Source organism: Athene noctua, chromosome 2 (genome assembly GCF_965140245.1).
Source record: "Athene noctua chromosome 2, bAthNoc1.hap1.1, whole genome shotgun sequence".
Lineage (NCBI taxonomy): Eukaryota > Metazoa > Chordata > Aves > Strigiformes > Strigidae > Athene > Athene noctua.
The window spans coordinates 70,894,632-70,916,071 of NC_134038.1; the positions used below are offsets into that span (position 1 = coordinate 70,894,632).

Consider the following 21,440-nt stretch of genomic DNA (forward strand, 5'->3'; position numbering starts at 1 on the left):
CTGAACAGCAGTTCAAAAAGCAGACTTGAAGATACAAGGCTCTGCGAGCATCCATGTCCTTCACTACTGCTCTCATCAACCTGTCACTTCACAGAATTAGAATTTCAATAAATAGCTTACAAAAAGGGGAACAGCAGCACATTCACCTCTTTTGGTGATGGGAGACAGAAAAAAGAAGAAAGCATTCTTTGGTTATGCTGTGGTTTTAAATGTTTGGTTATAAATACCTCTAGCTGGAGTGCCAAAGAAGTACCTTAGACTTTCTGGTTTTCTATCCCAGAAATTCTAAAAGGTCTGGGGTCTTCTCCTATTAATCAACTACAGCCATTCTCAGTCTGCAGTAATGTTTTTCTAAAAAGCTGCTCTTTTCTGCTGATCTCTGCATTTCTAAAGGAAGCAGAGTCTTTGACTGAAAGTCTCCCGGTGACAAAGGCTAATTTAATTCATACACAAAACAGGTATTTCATTCTGCTGAAGATCTGACCAACTAAAGGAACTGTTCTTACATTCAGCTACCAGCAAAATCATATATTTTTCTTCTTTCGGATTACTCTTCCCCAACATCTTTTTCCCAGGTTAAATGTAGTTCCATAGTTCTTTCTCGGGAATGTATCCTGGCATTGCAGTACTGAGGCAGAGCTCTGAAGGACTCAGCAGAGAGTTGAAAGGATACTTCCTTCTCTACTGGAGTTGCCAACTCCCAGGTCTTTTTAAGGGTCAAGCTGAAAATTTCTTATCCAAATGGACCATCTTCAAAGTGAGATAGTAACATTTAGGTTCGCCAATGCCGAGAGTAAATGCCAAGAAAAGTGCTTTGTTCATAGGAGCAGAATTAGATTCTTCAGTATGCAGAGCTTTTCTACCACTGGACCATTTCTGGACACTACTAAGGTTTAGGGCACATGGACACTCATCCTACTGCCACAGGGGCAGGACTTGCTTAACTTTGGGCTGTTGAGCAGCCTACACTCCTGATCAACATCACCTCTACATTGCCAGCAGATTTCCCATCCGTTTCGGTACAGGAAGAGGACTGCTTTTGGATTAACCTTTTACTACTGCAGACTGCAATCCCATAGTAAAAAAAAACCCATGAGGTGTAATGTATTAAGTAAATAAAAATTTTAGGGAGCCAACAGTGCACACATTTTCTGCTCTCCCTTTCTCATGTCACAAGGTCACAGATGCCGCACTTCAGCAGGGTAAATTTAGATGCGAACTGGTGGAAAATTAAGACATTTTCAGCACTAAAGTAGCAGTCAAAGTCTAAGAGCAACTGGACAAACCACACCTGGGCTATGAAGAGATCTGTGCCAGAGCATGTAAGTTTGTGTGGTGGTCTCAACATTTATGAGTCTTATCTACATGTCAGCACACTGTGAGCTTCCAGAAAGTAGTAATTCAGTAGGACTGAACCCATGGTGTTGTGGTTTAACCTTGGCTAGCAACTTAGCACCACACAGCCACTCAGTCACTCCCCGTCCCTCGTGGGACTGGGAGAGAATCAGGAGGGTAAAAGTGAGGAAGAAATCTCGTGGGTTGAAATAAAAACAGTTTACTAATTAAAACAAAATAATAATTTAAAAATAAAATTGTAGGAAAAACATTAATGAAAAAGACAGAGGGGAGTAAAACCCAAGAAATATAAGTGATTCAAATTAAAACAATTGCTCACCACCAACTGACTGATGCCCTGGCAGTCCCCAGGCAGCAGCCCCCCGCACCAACCTTCCCCCCAGTTTTATTGCTGAGCATGACATCATATAGTATGGAATATCCCTTAGGTCAGGTGGGGTCAGCTGTCCTGACTGTGTCCCCTCCCAGCTCCTTGTGCACCCCCAGCCTACTCGCTGGTGGGGCAGCCTGAGGAGCAGAAAAGGCTGTGTAAAGCACTGCTTCACAGTAACTAGAACATTAGTGTGTTATCAATACTATTTTCAGCACAAATCCAAAACATAGTCTCATGCCAACTACTATGAATAAATAGAACTCTAATCCACCCAAAACTAGCACACACAGAAAATTAATTTCCCCTTAAAGTCTCTAATACTGAAAGGCAGTGTGAAATGTGAGGAAGAGCAGAGTATGATTCACTTGGGCATGGCTGGCTGTCAGCCAGGAGACTGAGAAAAGGATCAAAGAGTTTGTGGAGGAAATATTGGGACTGAGGGGTGAAAAGCAGCACTGAACATTGATTAAACAGAACTAAAGAGGAAAGTTCAAAGTTTGACCGGCACAGGGTGTGTCTGATGCAATGAAGACCATGAGTTTGAGGAGGCAAATGGAGAAGGAAGGGCTAAAAATTGTTTTAAGGAGTAACAGGCAATTAGAGAGAGGCTGAATCAAATAGAAAGGCTGGTGTGAGAAGAGAAACATGCCATTCAGGGTCCTTCACACACAGTGTGAGACACACAGTGGCCTAGAAAAAGCAGTTAAAAGGTGGAGAAGGGACCACTGCATCTCAGGGAGAGTCCTGATCCAGAGGATTGAGTTGGACACACATGGGAAGAGACAGACGCATGTAAGTCTGGTAACTGTAATAATAATAATAGTGCTAGAAAGGGCTTGTTCCTCCACAGCACGTGCCCCGCTGCAAAATGAGCTCTGTAACTTAGGAAGCCAGACAGAGAAATCAATAGCACCTCCAGTTTCAAAGACCACTGTAAAGAAAACCAAGGATGCAGATACAGCCCAGCAGAGGAGAAAGCAAGTCACTGTCACAACAGGCTTCTTTCCACAGAAGATAAAAGCCATGGCAGGTGATGGGTGACCTAAAAAGGGATTACACTGACTAGCTGGTTAAACTGGAGGGACATCCTTGATTAACAGCATATGACTGTACGGATGTAGCTCAAGCAGCAGCCTCAGGGTGAGACTGGGACTAAGATCAGCCAGTCTTGGGTTGAAGATCCTCTAGTCAGTGATGATTCAGATTGATGGATGTGATGGATCATTAAGGGGTCTTACTCTGACAAACTGTACTGGGTCTGCTGGGACAGAGTTACCTTTTCTCATAGCAGCCTTTATGGTGCTGTGCTTTGGATCTGTGACTAACAGTGTTGACAACACACCAATGTTTCGGCTACTGCTAAGCCTTTTTTCCCCACTCTTAACCCACAGTGAGTAGACTGGAGTGAGCAAGAAGTTTGGAAGGGACTCAGACAGGACAGCTGACCTGAACTGACCAGACCATATAACTTCATCCTCAGGAAATGTAATGTTGACTTCTCCAATACATCATAGTTAGCGATCTGTCCACTAAATCCATTATCTGCTATGGAGTTAGCCAACTTCAGCAGCAGAGTCCTCACAATTACAGCTATGTAGTCCCCATGATCTTTGGAATCGTTGGTGTCATGTTACATATTCTCATAGCTTGCGTTATTGAAATGTTCTGGCATGATATAGGTAGTTCTTCAATCACTGAGTTCCTTTAAACTCACTGGTAAATACCATCTGATTGCAGACATTCACTGATTTTTTTTTTTAACATTTTTTTCTTCTCTCTTTATGGAACAACATAATCTGTAGTACTTGAGCTTGAGACAGATCATGCTGTGTGCAAAGATTTGACACAGAACTCCCCTCAAATTCTTTATGTAATTTCCTCAGTATTGCTGCAATCTCCCTAAGTGATCCTTCTCTGCTTTTACGTTATGGACTTCCTGGCAAGTTGTCCCACTTCTGATGTTTGATGTTTCTTTCTGCTTTGTAAAGTTATTCATAAAACTATTCTGATATTGTTTTATTAGTTTCTTACTTTTCTGTTTGAATGTAGCTTCGGGTTTTTGAAAGACACATTACTTTCTTCTTCTTGTGACACTTCTCATAAGTTTCCTTTCAGCCTTTTCAAAGGGATCTTTAAAAAGAGAGATACATTTTCAGTAAGGTTCCATCTTTAAATAGTCATTACTGAAGCTAGACCTAAACATAACGTCTTATTTCCTTTCACTTCATTGTTAGCTTGTAAAAATGGCACTTTTTTATCACTGCACTATCATCATCCATTCCAAGGGTAACTCCTTTTCACAGAAACTGATTGTAAAGCAGGATGTGGAAAAGATTAAGTATGCCTTGAAGGATAAATTTTGCTGAGAACAGTGACTTCATTATTCATTCAGATCTGGGTTCCCAGCACAATAATGACATGCATATAGTGTAGTGAGCCCAGCGAAGTTGTCACTAAGGGCCACTAAAACGATTAAGGAGCTGGAGTATCTGACATATGAGGAGGAGATGGTGAGGCAGCTGGGATTGATTAGCCCCAAGAACTAAAGGCTCAGTGGGGATATATAGCTGATGTAAACAAGATAGATCCAAACTCTTCTCAGTGGTATCCAGTGACAGTACAAGAGGCAATGGGCACAAATTAAAATACAGGAAATTCCACTTAAACATGAAAAAACTTTGATTCACCTTTTATTACTACAGACTCTGCAATCACATAATAAAAAGATAACCCAGTAGGGTGTAAAGTATTGAGTAAATAAAAATTTTAGGGAGTCAATGTAAAATTGGCACTGGAGCAGGTTGCCTGGAAATGTTGTAGTCTCCATCCTTGGGAATATTAAAAACCTGATTAGACATGGCATAGAGCAATCTGCTCTAAGTGACCCTGCTTTGAGGACTACACACCTCCATAGAGCTTTTCCAGCTTCAGCTATTCTATGACTATGTGATTCTGTTCTTTTCCTTAAAGAAAGGAATTCTCCTAAAAGAGTAATTTTACTCCTTTTCCATGTCACTTCATTCCCCTTCTCCCTCCTGAATTCTCTTCACAGCCCTATAGTAGACATATAGAAAACCATGTGGTACCTGTGAAAAGAAACAGGGGGAAAGAGACCCCTGTTAGCCTGGCCACAGCAACCCCCCCTCTCCCATTCCACCGTTGCTGTGGTCATTGCCACCAAGAAGGCATCAGCAAGAGGCACAGGTAGGGAGTTACCAACAGTTGATAGAAAGGGTCAAAGAGACCTCTCCAGAAATTCAGCCTGCAGCAACACCTACAACCCAGCCATCTGTGATTAGCATGTCAATCAGCTTTGAGAATATGGATCTGTCACCACCAGAGCTAGGGACAAGTAGTTGCAACCTCACCTGCAACTGGCATGTTCTCAGCAGTGGGCATGACCTTCACTACCACCACAATCCAACTGCTTCCTTGTACACTGGTCCTGGGGCTTCACCTCCTAAGGAAGACCCACTGATAGAAAGGCATAGACCAATGTCCACCTCTTGAAGAAGACCCTAAATATTAAGACTCACAGATGGTCCTACTCACCCTCATGCCCTTGCTTTCTCCAGTGTCAACCTACTGGCTGCTGAGGAGGACCCCACTGTGACAGTCAGAGGTCCAGTTGTCATTTTCAAGATTAATTAACCCCTTTCTCTTCCTCCTTCTCCTCCTCCTCCTCCTCCTCTTTCTCTCTGCCTGAACACATTCCTCACAGGAAATGGTGAACCTTGTGTTTGCCATGTGCCTAGCTGAATTAGACATCACCATTGGATTCTACCTTGAGGGTGCTGTCATCTTTAGAGCAATGGGGAGAGGGGAGAAATACATGCAAAATAGGCCCACCAGAGGTCAGACCAAGGGCATCAACCTTATCTCTCCCCTAGGTGCAGATGCTGATGAGTCCAGCCCCATCTCCAAATCCCCTGCCCTTCTGTATGCAGCAACAATGCAATATTTCCTTTATGGCATGGCTGAGGTCCCATGAAGCCTTCTGGTCTTACCACTCTCCATCCTTTGGGAGTGCCATCTGGTGTCTATCTGTGCCAAAGGATAAAGGAGTCTGGCAAGCAGACAATGCTGAACTGGGAGTGATGTAGAAATGCCTCAACTTGAAGGCCATAGTGTGCCAAGGAGTCGACTCCTCAGCCATGCAGGTGTCAGATGAGCTGCTTTGCTCCCTGGAAGAGACTCATTGTTTTAGAAGGAAGGTAGGCCAGTCCTCATTAAGCCGTGGGATGCTGACCTCACGCTCTAGTCCGTAAAGGATTTACATGAGGAAGGGAAGGTACACATTACTCCGTGTCAGCGGGCCCACAACTTCTACACCTTTGTCCCTGCCACTAGTGAGAACTACTTCATGCATGGCACCGCCACTACCAGGGACAGGACTGTTCCTGGCCACAGGGCCACTGACATCTCCCTTCACCTAGTGACACACCTAAAAAAACTCACCTCCACGATGGGAGCTGTTGGATCATTCCTCATAAAGATGAGGTACTCTCTAATCTTTGGGAAGGAGAGAACTCTGTCATGTTCCTGCAGGAGACTCACAGCAATACAACTGGGAAGCCTAGCTAGAAGTCAGTCACCTCAGCAACATCCCTGATAGAGTGCTGACTCCATCTTTCCTGGACTTTTACTTCAAGGTCCTGGGTTTGTTGAATCTATGACATGGGGTGTGCCACATCCTCCTCTCTTTTTAATCTTTAACACCTACAGCCCTCTGGACTAGGAGTCCAGCCTTATCAGCAGACATGTTTTGGTAGTCAAACCCCCAGTCTTTTGCTGTGACTGCATGTGCTGATGTGAGACAGAGCAGCTGGAGCACAAGTTGGATTTGGAGAGGAACTTGGTGATCCACACCTTTGCAGCATGTTTTGAGTGACCTGTAAGACTGCCAGGCCCCAGATCCAACTGCATCAGGAGATGGATCATGGCATGCAGCATTTCCCCTTCCCCATCAAGCTATCTCTTTTCAGTTCCAGCCTACCATGTCATTGCTCATACAGGAATGTCATACATTGATCGTACCTCTCTGAACCTTTTCTAATTCTAGTACATCCCTTTTGAGATGCAGGGACCAGAAATGCGCTCAAGGTGTAGACAAACCATGAATTTATGCAATGGCATAATGATGTCCTCTTTATTAATTCCCCAATAATTCCTAATATATGATTGGGGTTTTTTGACTGTTTTGAGCACAATGTCTATTTGTTTCGTGTAACTTTGGGGTCTCACTTCTGAGTGGTACTAATTGGCTTAGAACCCATCATTTTATATATGAAGCTAGGAATGTGTTTCACCTCTGTGCCATACTTGATTAGCATTAAATTTCATCTGCCATGTAATTGCTCAGTCACTCAGTCTTGTAAAGTTCTGCAATTTTCTAGTCTGCTTGTGTCTTTGCTGCTTTGAATAGCTTCATCCTATCAGCAAATCTTGCCACTTACTGTGTATTCACAGTACTTCTAGGTCATTTATGAAAGTTACACAGTGCAGACTAATGTGGAACTTTGGTTGGGATCTTCCTTCATTGAAAGAACTGACCATTTATCCCTACCTCTACCTCTTTATCTTTTAACAATAATATATCTTTACACTCTTTAACAGCAATTCCCTTTTTTTTTTTTTTTTTTTTTTTTAATTAATTGATAACATTTCCTTGCACAGATTTTTGGAAATTCAAGTAGAATATATCTACATCACCACGATTTTCATGTCTTTCCAACTCTTCATAGAACTGAAAGAGTTATCTAAGGCAGGACTCCCTTTTATGGGTGCAATGTTGACTAAGCAACTTGTATTTCTCCTAGAATCTCCTAATCCTATCTTCTGCTATTTCTACTAATTTGTCTGTAATAAACATCAGTTTTAGAGACCTGCAGTTCTCCAGAACTCCATTGTAATCCCTTTTACAGTCTGTCATCAAGTTTGCTACCATGAAGTCTTCAGATGGAATCGTAGAATGGTTTGGGTTGGAAGGGACCTTAAAGATCATCTAGTTCCACCCCCCCTGCCATGGGCAGGGACACCTTCCACTAGACCACTAGGTTGCTCAAAGCCCCGTCCAACCTGGCCTGGAACACTGCCAGGGAGGGGGCAGCCACAGCTTCTCTGGGCAACCTGTTCCAGTGTCTCACCACCCTCACAGGAAAGAATTTCTTCCTTCTATCTGATCTGAATCTACCCTCTTTCAGTTTAAAACCCTTACCCCCTGCCCTATCACTACACTCCCTGATAGAGAGTCCCTCCTCATCTTTCCTGTAGCCCCCTTTAAGTACTGGAAGGCCACTATAAGGTCTCCCCAGATCCTTCTCTTCTCCAGGCTGAACAACCCCAACTCTCAGCCTGTCCTCACAGGGGAGGTGCTCCAGCCCAAGATACCAAGAAAATTTTTGAGTAAGAGGTTACACACTACCATAAGCAATTTGTTTTTTTCATTCACGAGTTTGATGAGAAACCCAGGACCAGCCAGCTGGTTAATTTTAGGGTTTACTCTGTTCATCTCCACCATAACCTCTTCTACATTTCAGACAGATCCTCTGTGGAGTGCTGATCCAAAAAGTGGTTCCTTGTAAGGGAATCTTCCCAGTTTCTTCCAGAGGATATCGACTTTAATAAACTAGCAAGACTCACTTAAAAACTTCTGCAACACCTTTCTTGACTGCAGTTCACGCAACACACAGCACGCATCACCCACCGAAAAGATGCCACAAGGCCGTCTGCAAATAAAAGCCTACACGTCTGCTCAGAAGCCGTGATACACACCTGCGGGAGCCACTGCCAGCTCCCCGCCTCGCAGGCGCCCCAGCTCCAGCCCGGGCCCGGGCCCGCGGCCTCACCCCAGGGCGGTGGCGGCGGGAAGGAGCCCGCAGCTGGACAGCGGCCTCCGCCCCGCCCCGCCCCGCCTCACCGCTCACCGCGGCCACGTTGGGGCCCGGCGGCGCCCGAACAGAGCGGCCGGGGCACAATTTTGCGAGGGCGTTTTCTTCTTCTTCTTTTTTTTTTTTTTTTTTAAATTTCACTTATTTATTTATTTACTTTAAACAGCAACTCCCTGTTGCCCGGCGGCAGGGGCGTGTAGCGGTGCGGGAGGGGAGGGGTGCGCATCGCATCGCATCGCATCGCATCGCGGGGCCGCTCCAGGTGGCGGCGTGCTCCATCTCCACAACATGGCGGGCGCGGAGCCCTTCGCCGTGGTGTTGGCCGCCCTGCGCGGCTGCTACGCCGAGGTCGCCCCGCTGGAGACCTTCATCCGGCGGCTGAGGGAGAGCGGCTCCGGGGAAGCCGAGGTGCTGCGGGGCGACGACGCCCCCTGCTACCGGTCCTTCGTGGGGCAGTGTGTGGTGTGCGTTCCCCGCGGGGCCCGCGCCATCCCCCGGCCCTTCACCTTCCAGCAGGTAGGAGGAGGCCGGGCGCCAGCGGGTGGCCCGCTCGCACCTGCGCCGGGCCCGGGGCGGCCGCAGCTCCCTGCCGGGGGGCCCGGCCGAGCCCCCCGACTACCCCCGGGGGTTCCGGCGGGAACGGTGAAGGGCCGCTGCCGGCCCTGGGGGGGCCGCGGAGGCGGCGCTGGGAACCCCCGGCCGGGTAGCAGCGCGCTTCCGTCCTCCATGTGGGGACGGCGGCCCTTCGCCCCTCGTGGCTGCCGCCGGCCGGGCCGCCCCGCCGGGCCCTGCCAGCCCTCCGGCCTCCTTGGCTGCCGGGTCTAGCCAGCGGGGAGCGGGGGGGGATCGGCTTCCCACCGCCCGCCTCTTCTGGGGGGTGGGCGCGCACAGTCCCGGTGCCAGCGGGTGGGGGGATCAGATCACACAAAAGGCTCCCGGGCCCCCCGCTTGCCCTGTGGGGTGGGAGTGAGCAAACCAAAACGTGGCCGGGGAGCAACTGGAAATGAGGAAAGCCACTTCCCATCCTTGAGTGGATAGAGGGGGGAAACCCGCTTGCAGGTCGGTGTTTAAGCAGAAGAAAATTTTCAGAGGGGGAAGACTGTTTTTCTCTCGGAGCTACTGCATGCGTGAGCGCAACTGTGCCACGGTAGGAAACAAACTTTGCGAGCTTGTTGAGTGGGTTTTAGAACTGTGAACCGAGTCGTTTAGTTGAACTTGGCTTTTTACGTAAAAGGAAATGGAAGCCTCAAGAAAATCAGTGTTAGTTCCCTGGAGGTTAGAGCCTGTGTGAGCAGGTATCTACAAGGAGTGCCTATCTACGGGCAGTGACCTGAAGGCCTTGGAGTCCGGGTTGCTGAGGGAGCCGCGGGAAGTAGTGTACGGTGTTTCCTGGGCCTGAAAACCAGGATCAAAAGGGCAGACGTTAAAAAGACTTCCTTGAAGTTGTAGGCTTGTGTCGCTGCATGTAAACATCTTGTGGTATACTTGAAAATCTTTCTTTTTGGGTATGGCACTTGTGAATTATTAATACTGCTTTGAAAGCTGATGTCTAGGACTGTGCATAATGCATGTCTGTTTACTTACGGAATACGTTGTGGTTTATGGAAGAGTTGGTGATAAACGCTAATTTTCTTTTTTCTTTCTTCAGTTATCTAGTCAGAGCGAAGTCATCACCAGAGTTGTTCAGAGACTGTGTGAAAAAAGAAGGAAGAACGTCCTCGCATATGGATACTCCTTACTGGATGAAAACAGTTCTCATTTCCAAATCATGCCGTCTTCAAATATATACAGCTACCTACCCAATACCGCAACAGAAACGATTCGCATCAGCAGCCTCTGGGAAACACTGCTGAGCAGGATAGGGGATGATGTGATGATGTATTTATTGGAACACTGTGCGATCTTTATGCTGGTTCCCCCTAGTAATTGTTACCAGGTTTGTGGGCAACCAGTTTATGAACTTATTTCACATAATGTAGACTCATCCCCGTTGTTTGTTAAACAAAGGTTTTCAAAGCATAAACGTAGTAGCTTGCTTGACTATATGCAAAAAAGGCTTATGTTTCATAGGCAGTATCTTTCAAAGTCGCATTGGTGGAAATGCAGGCAAAGACTTGAAGCTAATGTCTCCAGGATGGGAAATAAAAAAACTAACAAGACACAAAGCTTAGTGTCCGGTTACCAGTGTTCTGCAAAAGCTGTTTCTAAAGCAGGCAAACAGATCAGAATGGGTACTGAACATCTGGAAAAACAGAGTAACTCCACTTTATGTTTGTCGGCTGTGGCACCATCTTTAAAAAGGAAGCTGGATAGGGAACAACTTGAAATTCCAGCTAAGAGAGCAAAAGTAGGGGAGAGAGCGAGAGAGGAAAAGGCTTGTAATCTCAGTCCTGATGTAAACCAAAATAGTTCCAAGAGATATGAAACTGGGTATGTAGCATCACATTCTGTAAGTCTCATTAAAAGAAAGCACATTTCTGAAAGAAGTAACAGTGATATGTCTGGTCCTTTAGTTCACACATCTCGTGATGGGAAGAAGTTTGTGGCAGGTGAAAGTGCTTTTCTGCAAGGAGTTCAGAGTAATGAACCTTTAAAGTCCAGCATTGAAATGCAAGCAGAATCCCATAGGGAAGGAGTAAAGATGCATATTTACGAATCTCAGTTGGATTCTGTACAAATCAAACCCATGGAGGGTATTTCTTCAAAATGCAGAAGGCGGGAAAGTCCCCTAGCTCATTTGGCAAAGAAGCTACCAAATACACTCCTGCGTTCTGCAGTGTACATTGACAGGAAGCTGCTTCTGTATTCTCGCAGGAGTTTCCAGGAATGTTTTCCTAAATCATTTTCATTGAATCGCTTGCAGGGCTGTCAGGCGGGTGGAAGACGGCTTATAGAAACTATATTCTTAAGCCAAAATCTGTTGGAGCAAAAGCACAGCCAGAGTCTGCCACATCACAGCTGGAGAAAGAAGAGGTTGCCCAAACGCTACTGGCAAATGAGACACACATTTCAGAAACTGTTAAAGAACCATGGAAAGTGCCCTTACTTAGTTCTTTTGAAAAAAAATTGCCCTGTTTGGATATCTGAAAGCAGTGTGAGAAAAACTGAGCTGCCTAGTCAGGCAGCCTTACCTGGGGAAGCAGAGTTTCACGAGCAAGCAAAACAGTTTGGGAAAGAGCCTACTAAGTGTGTGACAAGCAGCAGATGTGAATCTGGTCACACTGATGGGCCAGACAACTTGTGTGCTCCTCTTGCAGAATCTGTGCGTGGGGAGTCGCAGAGTGAGGAGCAAAACTCGGGAGAGGTGTGTGATTCATCCCTCGGGGAGCTCCTCAAGCAGCACAGCAGCCACTGGCAGGTGTACATCTTTGTGAGGGAGTGCCTGGAGCGGGTCATCCCTGCTGAGCTTTGGGGTTCAAACCATAACAAGTGCCGGTTCTTAAAAAATGTGAAAGCGTTCATTTCCCTGGGGAAGTTTGCTAAGCTTTCATTGCAGGAGTTGATGTGGAAGATGAGAGTGAATGACTGCATGTGGCTTCGTCTAGTCAAAGGTACTTCTTACACTAAAGAACTAAGTGGTGGGGGTGTCAGATGAGTGCTGTTCACATTTAAGGTGGGAAGGGGAGGGTATTGAATCTGCTGTCAGAGTTGTTTGGTAAGGCTCATAGACCTAGTGTTTGTAATTGATGGTGGAAGAACCTTCTTTCCAAAACTTAAGTTTTTGACATTTTCATTCAGGCTTTTTCTCTTTAATAGGATGACATTTTCATAAACATGAATTCAGAACCTGGGCCTTTCAGCAAAACTCCTCCCCTTCTACCCCTACCCTCCAAATTGCAGTAACTCTGAAAATTCACTGAAGCACACAGGGAGCAGCTGCAGCCTGTGGATGGTTACCATAAGCCTTCAGAAAGGCAAATCAAGACGCTTGTAGTGGCATGTGTTCCTCCCCTGTGGGAGTGAACCTTCATCCCACAGTGTTGTCTTTTTCCCCTCCTCACATCAACCCTGTGAGAAAGGCACGAGTGTGGGACTCATGCGATACGGGGGTTGCCTGCCATCTGTCACCCTTCTAGAGGCCTTTTCTGGGAACAAGAGACCCTTCCTGAGCACTGCTCCATGCTGAGTAGTTGGTGGTGCAAAGTTCCCCAGACCGAGTGGTCCCTGGCTGAAAGCTGTTGTGATGGCAGCAGCTGATTTCTCCAAATGCTGTACAAATCCCTTCCCTTTAGTCCTCCTTCCAGATGATGATATATAAATATTGCTTCCCTGAAGAAGTCTTTCTTCAGACACTATCCTAGGACTCAAATCTAGGCTGAAGCTGTGGTTCTGTGGCTGATTTCTGTAGGATCTAGTGCATGTTGTCATTTTTCTGTGCTTCCGTTCTCCCATCTGTACAATATGGATTGCACTTCCTTAACTGCTTTGTTTGCAGTATTCATTCTTACCTACTAAGGTGAGCTGAAAATGGTATTCATTTTTAAAAGAGGCAATAAGGTTCTGAAGTTAGTTATGTAGGAGGAGAATAAAAATTCTCACGTTTGAGAACTGATGTCAAAAATAGGGGAGCTTACACTTTCCATAAGAAACTGTTAATTCTAGCAAAATAGATTGATTTTTTTTTTTTATTCAGAAACTATGGCTCAAAAACATGCTTTTCAAAATGCTGATAAGTTAAATATTTTTAAAGGTTTTTATTGTAAAATATACATTTGGTTTATAGTCATTTGGAACATAGTATCTTGGAAAAATGTCATATCCTCTCATTCTCTGGCCTTATTCCAGGAAAAGTAACACTTGGGCTTGATTTTGATTTTCATGTGGCTACTCCCTTGTGCTTGAAATTTAAACACACATTTAATTGCTTTGTTGCACTGTAGGTGGTTTGATTTTTTTTCCCCAAAAAGTAGTAGTAGTGGGTTTTTGTCGGTTCCCGTAATTGGAGTCATTTGCATCTGTTGTGGAGAACTTAGAAACAAATTATTCCAGGACAGGCACTTAACCACATCCTGATTTAATTTGTGTGTTGCAACTCTTAAGTTACAAAGTTTTCTAACAGTCATGGGCTTTTTTTCATTGATATTACCTGCCTTGTGTTGAAGTGAACACTGTTTTATCTCTTTATGGTAGTCTTTTCTTAGGTGCTGTAAATACATGAAAATGTTGCCACCCTAAAGCACACAAAAACCAAACAGGGTAGAGAACTGGAGATTTACTTCCTTTGTATAAGTTTAAGCCTCAGCTCTGTTTTGTCAAAATTAAGCTGTTTTTAACACATTTGTGCCATAATCATGATTTGTGTTATGCAATTTTCCTAATATTTCTGTATATCTTCAGATTATCTTGTTGTATTTTGCTAACTTCTACTCTTAATTTTAATTACAGAGAGTATTATTAGAAGTTGGCAAAAATACAGTATTGTAGCACAGGGTTTTATCCTTCACCTGCCTACCCATATTTAGACATCACTACAAATCTATGTGGCCTTAAATTTGGCAGTAGCTAGGAATGTTCTGGGTTCATAATTTTTGGGCCATTTAAGTATTACAAGTGCTGATGGACTTAGGGTGAATGGGTTTTTTTCTTCTTCCTTTTTTTTTTTTTCTTTTTTTTACCATAGCAGTAAGTTTTATATAGGATGTATGAAATAAAGCCTAACCCTGAAAATAATGTTTGTGAAATTGGGAAATCTGAATAAAATTCTCATTCCCAAGTCAGCCCAGTTTACCCCTGTAATTTTTCAAGTATGTCTAAGTATTTTCATTCTCCTGCTTATTTTTTTTAAAAGTTTTATAGTAGGCTTATTTCCATTTTACCTTTCTCCTCACAATAATGTCTTTGTGCATTGAAGATCTTGCACAGTGTTGGGGAAGAAAGTAAGTCTTTGGGCTACTAGTGGCATGTATTGGTATCCTGTATGTCAGTTTGTCACTGCAAATAGTTTCTATGTTTGTACTTCTAGCTTGGGTCACATTATTTAATACCTGTGAAAATTTGGAGCGGCATCTGTGCAATTGCTTATATTTGCTTTTTTCTTTCCATTAACCTCAAGCTAAGAAAATACTGTTATGTGTCTTTTGTTTGTATGTTCTGTTTCTTTACCAATATAAATAGTTGATATTTACTATAACTACCTTTGAATTGTTTATTGAAGGTGATCACTTTGTTCCTGCCTATGAACATTGTTTCCGTGAAGAAATTTTGGCTAAATTCCTATACTGGCTGATGGATACCTATGTTGTTGAGTTGCTCAGATCATTTTTCTATATCACCGAGACCATGTTCCAGAAAAACATGCTTTTCTACTACCGAAAGCTTATCTGGGGCAAGTTACAGAACATTGGAATTAGGTAACATTAGAAAACTAATCAAACATTAATGGAATATGTGGAAATCTCATGTTTTGTACTGTTGTGGTGGTGCAATGACAAGTGTAAAGTTATAATTCTGCTTTAATTTATTGCCCGTTTATCCTCCTTTTATTTGCTCGATTTCCCAAAAGGAAATTCAACCTGTGATTATAGTATGTGCAGCTTATATATTCAGAAGTATTTTGTGTGAGAAAACTTGTGCAAATTTAGAATGCTATGGTAGGAGAAGAGAAATCTTGGCAATAATAAAATCCATTTTGAAGAGGATTTTGTTTTGGTAAGTCACCTTTTAACAATGAGTAACGTGTAGTGACAGAATCTTGGAGTAACCTTGGGAAAGTTAATTTTAAAAATACTCAGTTTGCTTTAGCTGCTTTAATTTAAGAGAAAAATCCAACTCTCTACTGAAATGTTGTAATTAATACTCTATTTCACACAGTAGCCTTGTGATTTGTTGGTTGGATTGTTTTTTTATTTGATGGTTGAGGAATTTAAAAACTGCAGCTTCTTTTTTAGTGCGGCAGTGGAATTCCATTCTGCTTTTCTGGTCTTAAAAAATGCATGCATGTATTCAAGTTAGGGTATTATTTAAGATCAAATTTTAAGCAATTAAGTGAGAAAATAAAAAAGACACGAAGGTGATTTTAATGAACAGTATTGTGCACACACCTCCACAGTTTACATCTTTTGGGTATTCATTATGAATTGTTGGTATCTGAGAGTGCTTTGGAACTGTGCAGAAAGAGCATACTTGATGTCTTGTGTTTTAATAGCCATTTTGTATGGTGAACCTCTTGCATTGCCAGTGGTCTGTTGGTCTGCAGTATTATATGTATGTTTTTTCCCCTCCTGCCCTGCCACTCCCCCATTTTAACATTGGTATCTCTATATGCAGCTCTTCTGCATATGTGTTTGTGCTTAATGGGGCCTCAATCCTGTTTGCAGTTGTGGCACAGAATGTGCAATTTAAATAGTAGTAGTAGTAGAATATAATTTTCAGTCCCACATATTCTGTTTGTCTTGTCTTCAAGCTAACAGGCTTAGTGTTGCAGTTAGTGTTTTATGTAGTTTTAATGTACTTCAAAGGCTACTTTCGGCATAAAGTATTATCAAGTGCTAACTTTTACATGTTAGATATAATGTTGGTTTTAGTGGGGTATGTGATTAAAAGAAGACAAATATTTTTGGTTTTAGCCCTTTTGTTCCTATCCCCATTTTCCTAGAAAACTCAGTGTATAAGGACAGATGCTCTGAATTTATAAAACCCTAATCTGGGTGGATCCCATTTCTTCTGATTTCTTCCCCACATATGTTCCCTCTGTGTAGCAAGTCCCTGAACTGCAGATTACTGGGAGCTGGGGAAGCATCCCAAGGAAGTACTGCTGCATGCTTGCCAAGGGTGTGCTGGAAGGACAGAGTGTTTGGTGTTGGCTACAAGATACATAGCTATAAGGACTTTTAATCTGATCCCAGCAGGTGCACTTAAGCTTCACTCACAAGGCTAGGGCTTTCAGCACTGCTTTTTTGAGTGTGCAGTGTAACATGAGGTTTCCTACTAATCCAGTTTACTGCATTCATGCAGGTGGAAAGCTGCCTACTTCACACAGGAGGAGAGAAATTGGGGCTTAGAAATATTGATAAACAGCTGTTTAGGGCTGCCTCAGCCATTTTGAGGCTCTCCAGGCACCATCTTCTCTTAACCAGCCAGGTTTTCAGGCGCTGTTGGTGAATCAGTGCCAAAGGCTTTAAGCTTCATCCATCTTCCCTGGAGGAAGAGTATCTGATGGCCTCACTTGTTGCCCTAGTGGCTGTTCTGTGGTTGTCCTGGTTCTCCTCAGCTGGAGCTGTTCGTGGTGATTGCTCTGAGCTGGCTCGCAGGAGGGTGTTCACAGCCAAGCATAGCCACTGATGCCTTTCCAGTTCTTTTGCATCCTCCTTTGGGAGGAAGAGAATGGATAGAACAGGCTGGACTGAGTGAACTTGGACTTTACTCATGAGCTTGCCGTTGCACTGCATTGCCATTAGGGAGTAAATCCCCATCCTGAAGGACTGTCCGTATGAGTAGATCTTTCTGTGCAGAATCCCACTCTAGGGTACAAACCACAGTTCTGAGAGGGGACCTAACTCTGTATGTTTGTCTTGCTGTGTGGGTGGAGGTGAGTGCGCTGGTCATTGCACACAGGCAACTTTCTATTTGTTTTTGAAGCTATGCCAGAGTTCATACCCCAGATTAAAACCAGTACTTACTAAGAAACATTGAGTGTTTCATGATACAGTTGGTTCGAGTTACATGGCCCATAGAATGCAAAGTTATGTTTTACAAATAATGTACTCTGTGTTTTGGTGACAGCACCTGTTTTCCTAAGGACTGCACCCTCCCCACCCTTGCCACACACAGTGGCTGCTGAGGATTGAAAATGCTGCAGAAGTTCTGAATTTCCCTCGCCAGATTGTTTTGAAATGTCAAAAGACAGCAGGACCATCCACTCAATTTCCTCCAAGTTCTAGTGCATAACAGCATTGTGAGTGTGCAAAGGAGAGCAGGGTGGTTCAGTGGCCACTGAATTAGTGCATATTCAAAATCATTGGCACTGCTATAAATGCCATGAAATACATAATGAATGTAGCTGCAGGCAAAATGGCATCCAGTTCTACAGCTGCCAATAACTGGCCTTTATCTTCACTTTCAAAGGAAGTAATTTTTTATAGAGTGGTTGATGTTTTTCTGTTTCTTCCAGTCTTAAATGTGAACTGTAAAGGGATGACGATTTGATCATTCAGTTATTTCTGTTGAACTGGACTTCTTGGTCTTGGTGATCTACCTAATACTGTAGTATACAATGGAGTTTTATGTGTTCAGGAAAGAATTTAAGTCATAATAAATAATAGCAATCTCTAGCTGTGGAAAAGGGATCTCCTGTCCTTTCTGCTTTACTTTGGGCGACATCTGTACCAGGAATTTAATTCTACAGTTTGAATATAAATCCTCAAAACACTCAGTAATAGCTCGGCCTGCCGACCCTGGATGCCTCTGTACCTTCTAGGTGTCGTGCACTGTGTCACTCAGACCCCAACAGTCCCATGCAGCTGGTTCATTAGCTGGTGTGTGAGTTGTGTTGGCATACAGAGGTGTTTGTGTGCCTCTCCTACCTGCATGCTTGGCTTCTCGGCTGCCTTCCAGAGCATGTTTACCAGGTTTCCACCATCCATCCACTGCCTTTTATGATAGTGTGGCCTCCTTTTGCTAAACCAGACTATTGGTTTGTGTGGGATGTAAAAAATCAGCATGCAAGTTTAGATTTGTGTCCCTTCTTTTGCAGAGATTTGAATTGTCACTTTGCAGGGGAGTATCCTAACCAGTAGCAGCTGTAGGGCTTTTTAGAATGGCACATTTTCTCCTTCTGAACAATATGAGCCGTGCAAAACATTGATCCAGGTCTTTTACGTTGCAGGTAGGGCACTTTTAATGAGACATCTTAAGTAAAAGCAAGGGCTTTTGCACCACCTCCTTTTCCTGACTCATTGCATGGGAAAGTATTGATTTGGACTAAGGTATGCTGAACTGTAAATCCTGAGGGGGAGCCTGGGGGGGAAACACATTTCCCGGTAAGGTGAACTTAGGGAGCTCAGAACCTGTGGCTTGGGAGCCTTCATTATTTTCTGCTGTTCACTTTAGCTGACACCTGCCTATTGTATCAGTTCTTTGTGTTACTGGATTCCTAAATGCCCTTATGTTGTATATGTGCCCTAGTATCTCAGTTCACTGTAACTTTTAACAAGTGGTAGATCCCCTAAATGTTGGGAGCAGAACAGCCCTTTAAAGAGTGTAAGTCCTTCCCTGGATCTTTCTTAACATAGTTTTCAGAAGGTTCTATTCAGCTTTGTTAATGTCTTTCAAGCTTCTGAAACCATGAGAAATATCCAACTTCCTGTTGTCTTGCATAAAAAATATTTCATAATGTTCAAATGTACTCGACTAATCTGTGCTTAAATTTTCATTTGTATTAATTAAGATTCTTTTAAAAATTATCTTAATTTGCATCAAACAGATGTGTGTACTCTCTTATTACTGCATTATATTGTCATTAAGATACTGTGAAGTTGGTCTGAAATTCAAATTTCCATGTCACTTTCTGCAGAGGTTAGAATTTGTAATTGTCTTAGAAAAATATTTGGCTTCAGTTATAAAGAGATCAAATGTTTTAACTTTCTATCACTAAATGTGTGTTTGTATTTTAGAAACCATTTTGCCAAAGTACATCTGCGTGCTTTATCTTCAGAGGAGATTGAAGCTGTCCGTCAAAAAAAAAATGTTCCTATGGCATCAAAGCTCCGGTTCATTCCAAAAGCGAATGGGTTAAGACCCATAGTAAAAGTGAGCGGTGTTGTTGAAGCACAAGCATTCAGTAGGGAAAGCAGAGAAAAGAAGGTTGTTATTTTTTTAATTGTTTTATGTGTGTTTGATGTAGGCAGCTAATAAAGTGAATGAGGTTTTTTGTGTTACATAAAACTAGTTCTGACACGGTGAACTGGAATGTTCAAATCAAAATGACTGAGTGGGTCTACCTGTTGCAACTTAGCTTCTCCCTTCCCTGTGCTTAATTACCATTAGACTCCCATTCCAGAATCACATACTTCTGTTTGCAAGCCTGTCTCAAGGAAATAAGTCTTAACAGAATGGCATGGCCTGCCAGGTAATCAACTTTTTCTTTCTCATCTCTTTCCATCCCTCTCCCTCAGGCTTGTGAACTGTGTGTGGTTGTGGTAGGCATTGCCCGTCTGTGGGAGCAGAAGGATGGAAATCTCACAAGATATTCGGTATTCTGAACTAACATGTCCTATTTGTTTGGCACACTAGAAGGTGAGGGATGGATGAGCCTGCTGGGATTTTCCTGAATACTGGTTGTACACGTTGATCAGTTAGTTGGCTGTGGTGCCAGGTCAGCCCTGGGGGGGCAAACAGTGGTGAATTGGGCATGTTAGAGAAGAAGGTCTGAGAAAAGGGGAGGAAGCTGGATCAAGCATAGAAGGGAGATAGGAAGGAGGTTGGGAATTACTGCGATATGGGAACAGAGACAGAACATGCAGCGCACAGAATAAACAGGCCAGCTAACCCCAAGACATAGTGGGAACTCAGTTTCACTGTCTGACACAACTGCATTAATTGTTTTTCCTTAAGGCTGAGTCCCATTTAATGCACAAGACTGAATGTTCCCCAAATGGGTGAGAGGTCACTTGGCTTCTTAGTACTTACTGTTCAGTATGTGATCCCAGACCAGATTTACAGGGCATCAACTAAACGCTGTTCTGAAGTGTTATTTCTTCATGGTTTTTGTGACAATCAGACTGTCAGATTTGAGAGTATGCACACAGTTAATTTGGAAATAGCTGCAGTGCTTTAAAGGTGCTATTGCTCCTGTAACAAGTCTGGTATAAAGGATGACGTGAATTTATTGAAGAAGAGGAAGGTTCAAAGTCAAGTGTGGTAGCTGGTCAAGTGGTTTGAGCTAATCTGTCTGGCCTGGAGCTCAAGGAATGTCTGTATCTACTGAAAAATGGGAGCGATAGACTTCCGTTGGAGAGTGCTGACAGACACCTGAGGCACTGATGTTTTCAGATGTTAGACAAACCTCATCTGTGTAAACTAATCACAAAGCATAGCTGATTATTTTCCTGTATCCATGAAAGAAAAGGTGGTAGTAGTGTTACCTCTCAGGTAGTAGACTGAGACAGAGAAAAGTGTCCAGTGCAAAACGATCAGTTTAGGGCTTCCAACCAGATGGAAGCGATGTAGTTGGTTTTGTTGTGTTATTTTGTTTTGTTTTTTCCCAGAACCTGCATGTATACTCTGTTTCTGTCATGACCTTTTATCCTGCACTCTGTTCCAGTTTTTTATCCTGTACCATATCCAGCTCTGCTCTCCACTTTTGTCCTAGCATTTAAATTTTAGAATGAAGATGATTCTCCAGTTTTTTCTGTCTGACAGTATTCCAGGTTCTGGAATTTGGAAGCCAGTTTGGAATTGTAGGAGTGGTCTTGGCCAGCTTCTGTAGCTCAATGCTGAAATGTATGCAGATGAATTGCCAGAGCTAATCTCCCAAATATCAGCAAACCAACTTCTGATTCTTGGGCAGCTCTCAAACTTTGCTGCTAAAGACGTGGTGAAATGAGACCAGTTCTGTGAAATTATCCTCAAATCAGTGTAGATTTTGTTTTGTTTCAAAGGTTTTACAAATTTGCTTTACATCCTTCTTCCTTTTTCATTTGAACCAGTATTTTTTTTTATTATTATTTATTTTTAATGGGCAGTTCAAAGCACTGGGAGGCAGCAGGGTTCTAAAAGATCTGATTTGTCTGAGAGCTTATAGTCTTTTACTGCATTCTGCAGAGATTCCAGCAGATCTTTAGGTTTTGCGAAAATGATAACTCTGTGGATTAGACCTGTTCTGA

At 43.3% G+C, this 21,440-nt stretch overlaps 1 protein-coding gene across 1 annotated transcript in view; it reads left to right on the forward strand.

Moving 5' to 3' along the window:
- Window positions 1-8,907: 8,907 nt before the first annotated feature.
- The window catches only part of TERT (telomerase reverse transcriptase), a 34,917-nt gene continuing 22,384 nt past the window's right edge, over window positions 8,908-21,440 (forward strand). Inside the window, exons 1-4 of the mRNA XM_074897802.1 lie at window positions 8,908-9,135; window positions 10,268-12,170; window positions 14,774-14,969; window positions 19,230-19,419. Of these exons, the coding sequence (XP_074753903.1) occupies window positions 8,908-9,135; window positions 10,268-12,170; window positions 14,774-14,969; window positions 19,230-19,419 (2,517 nt within the window). The remainder of the gene's footprint in view (window positions 9,136-10,267; window positions 12,171-14,773; window positions 14,970-19,229; window positions 19,420-21,440) is intronic.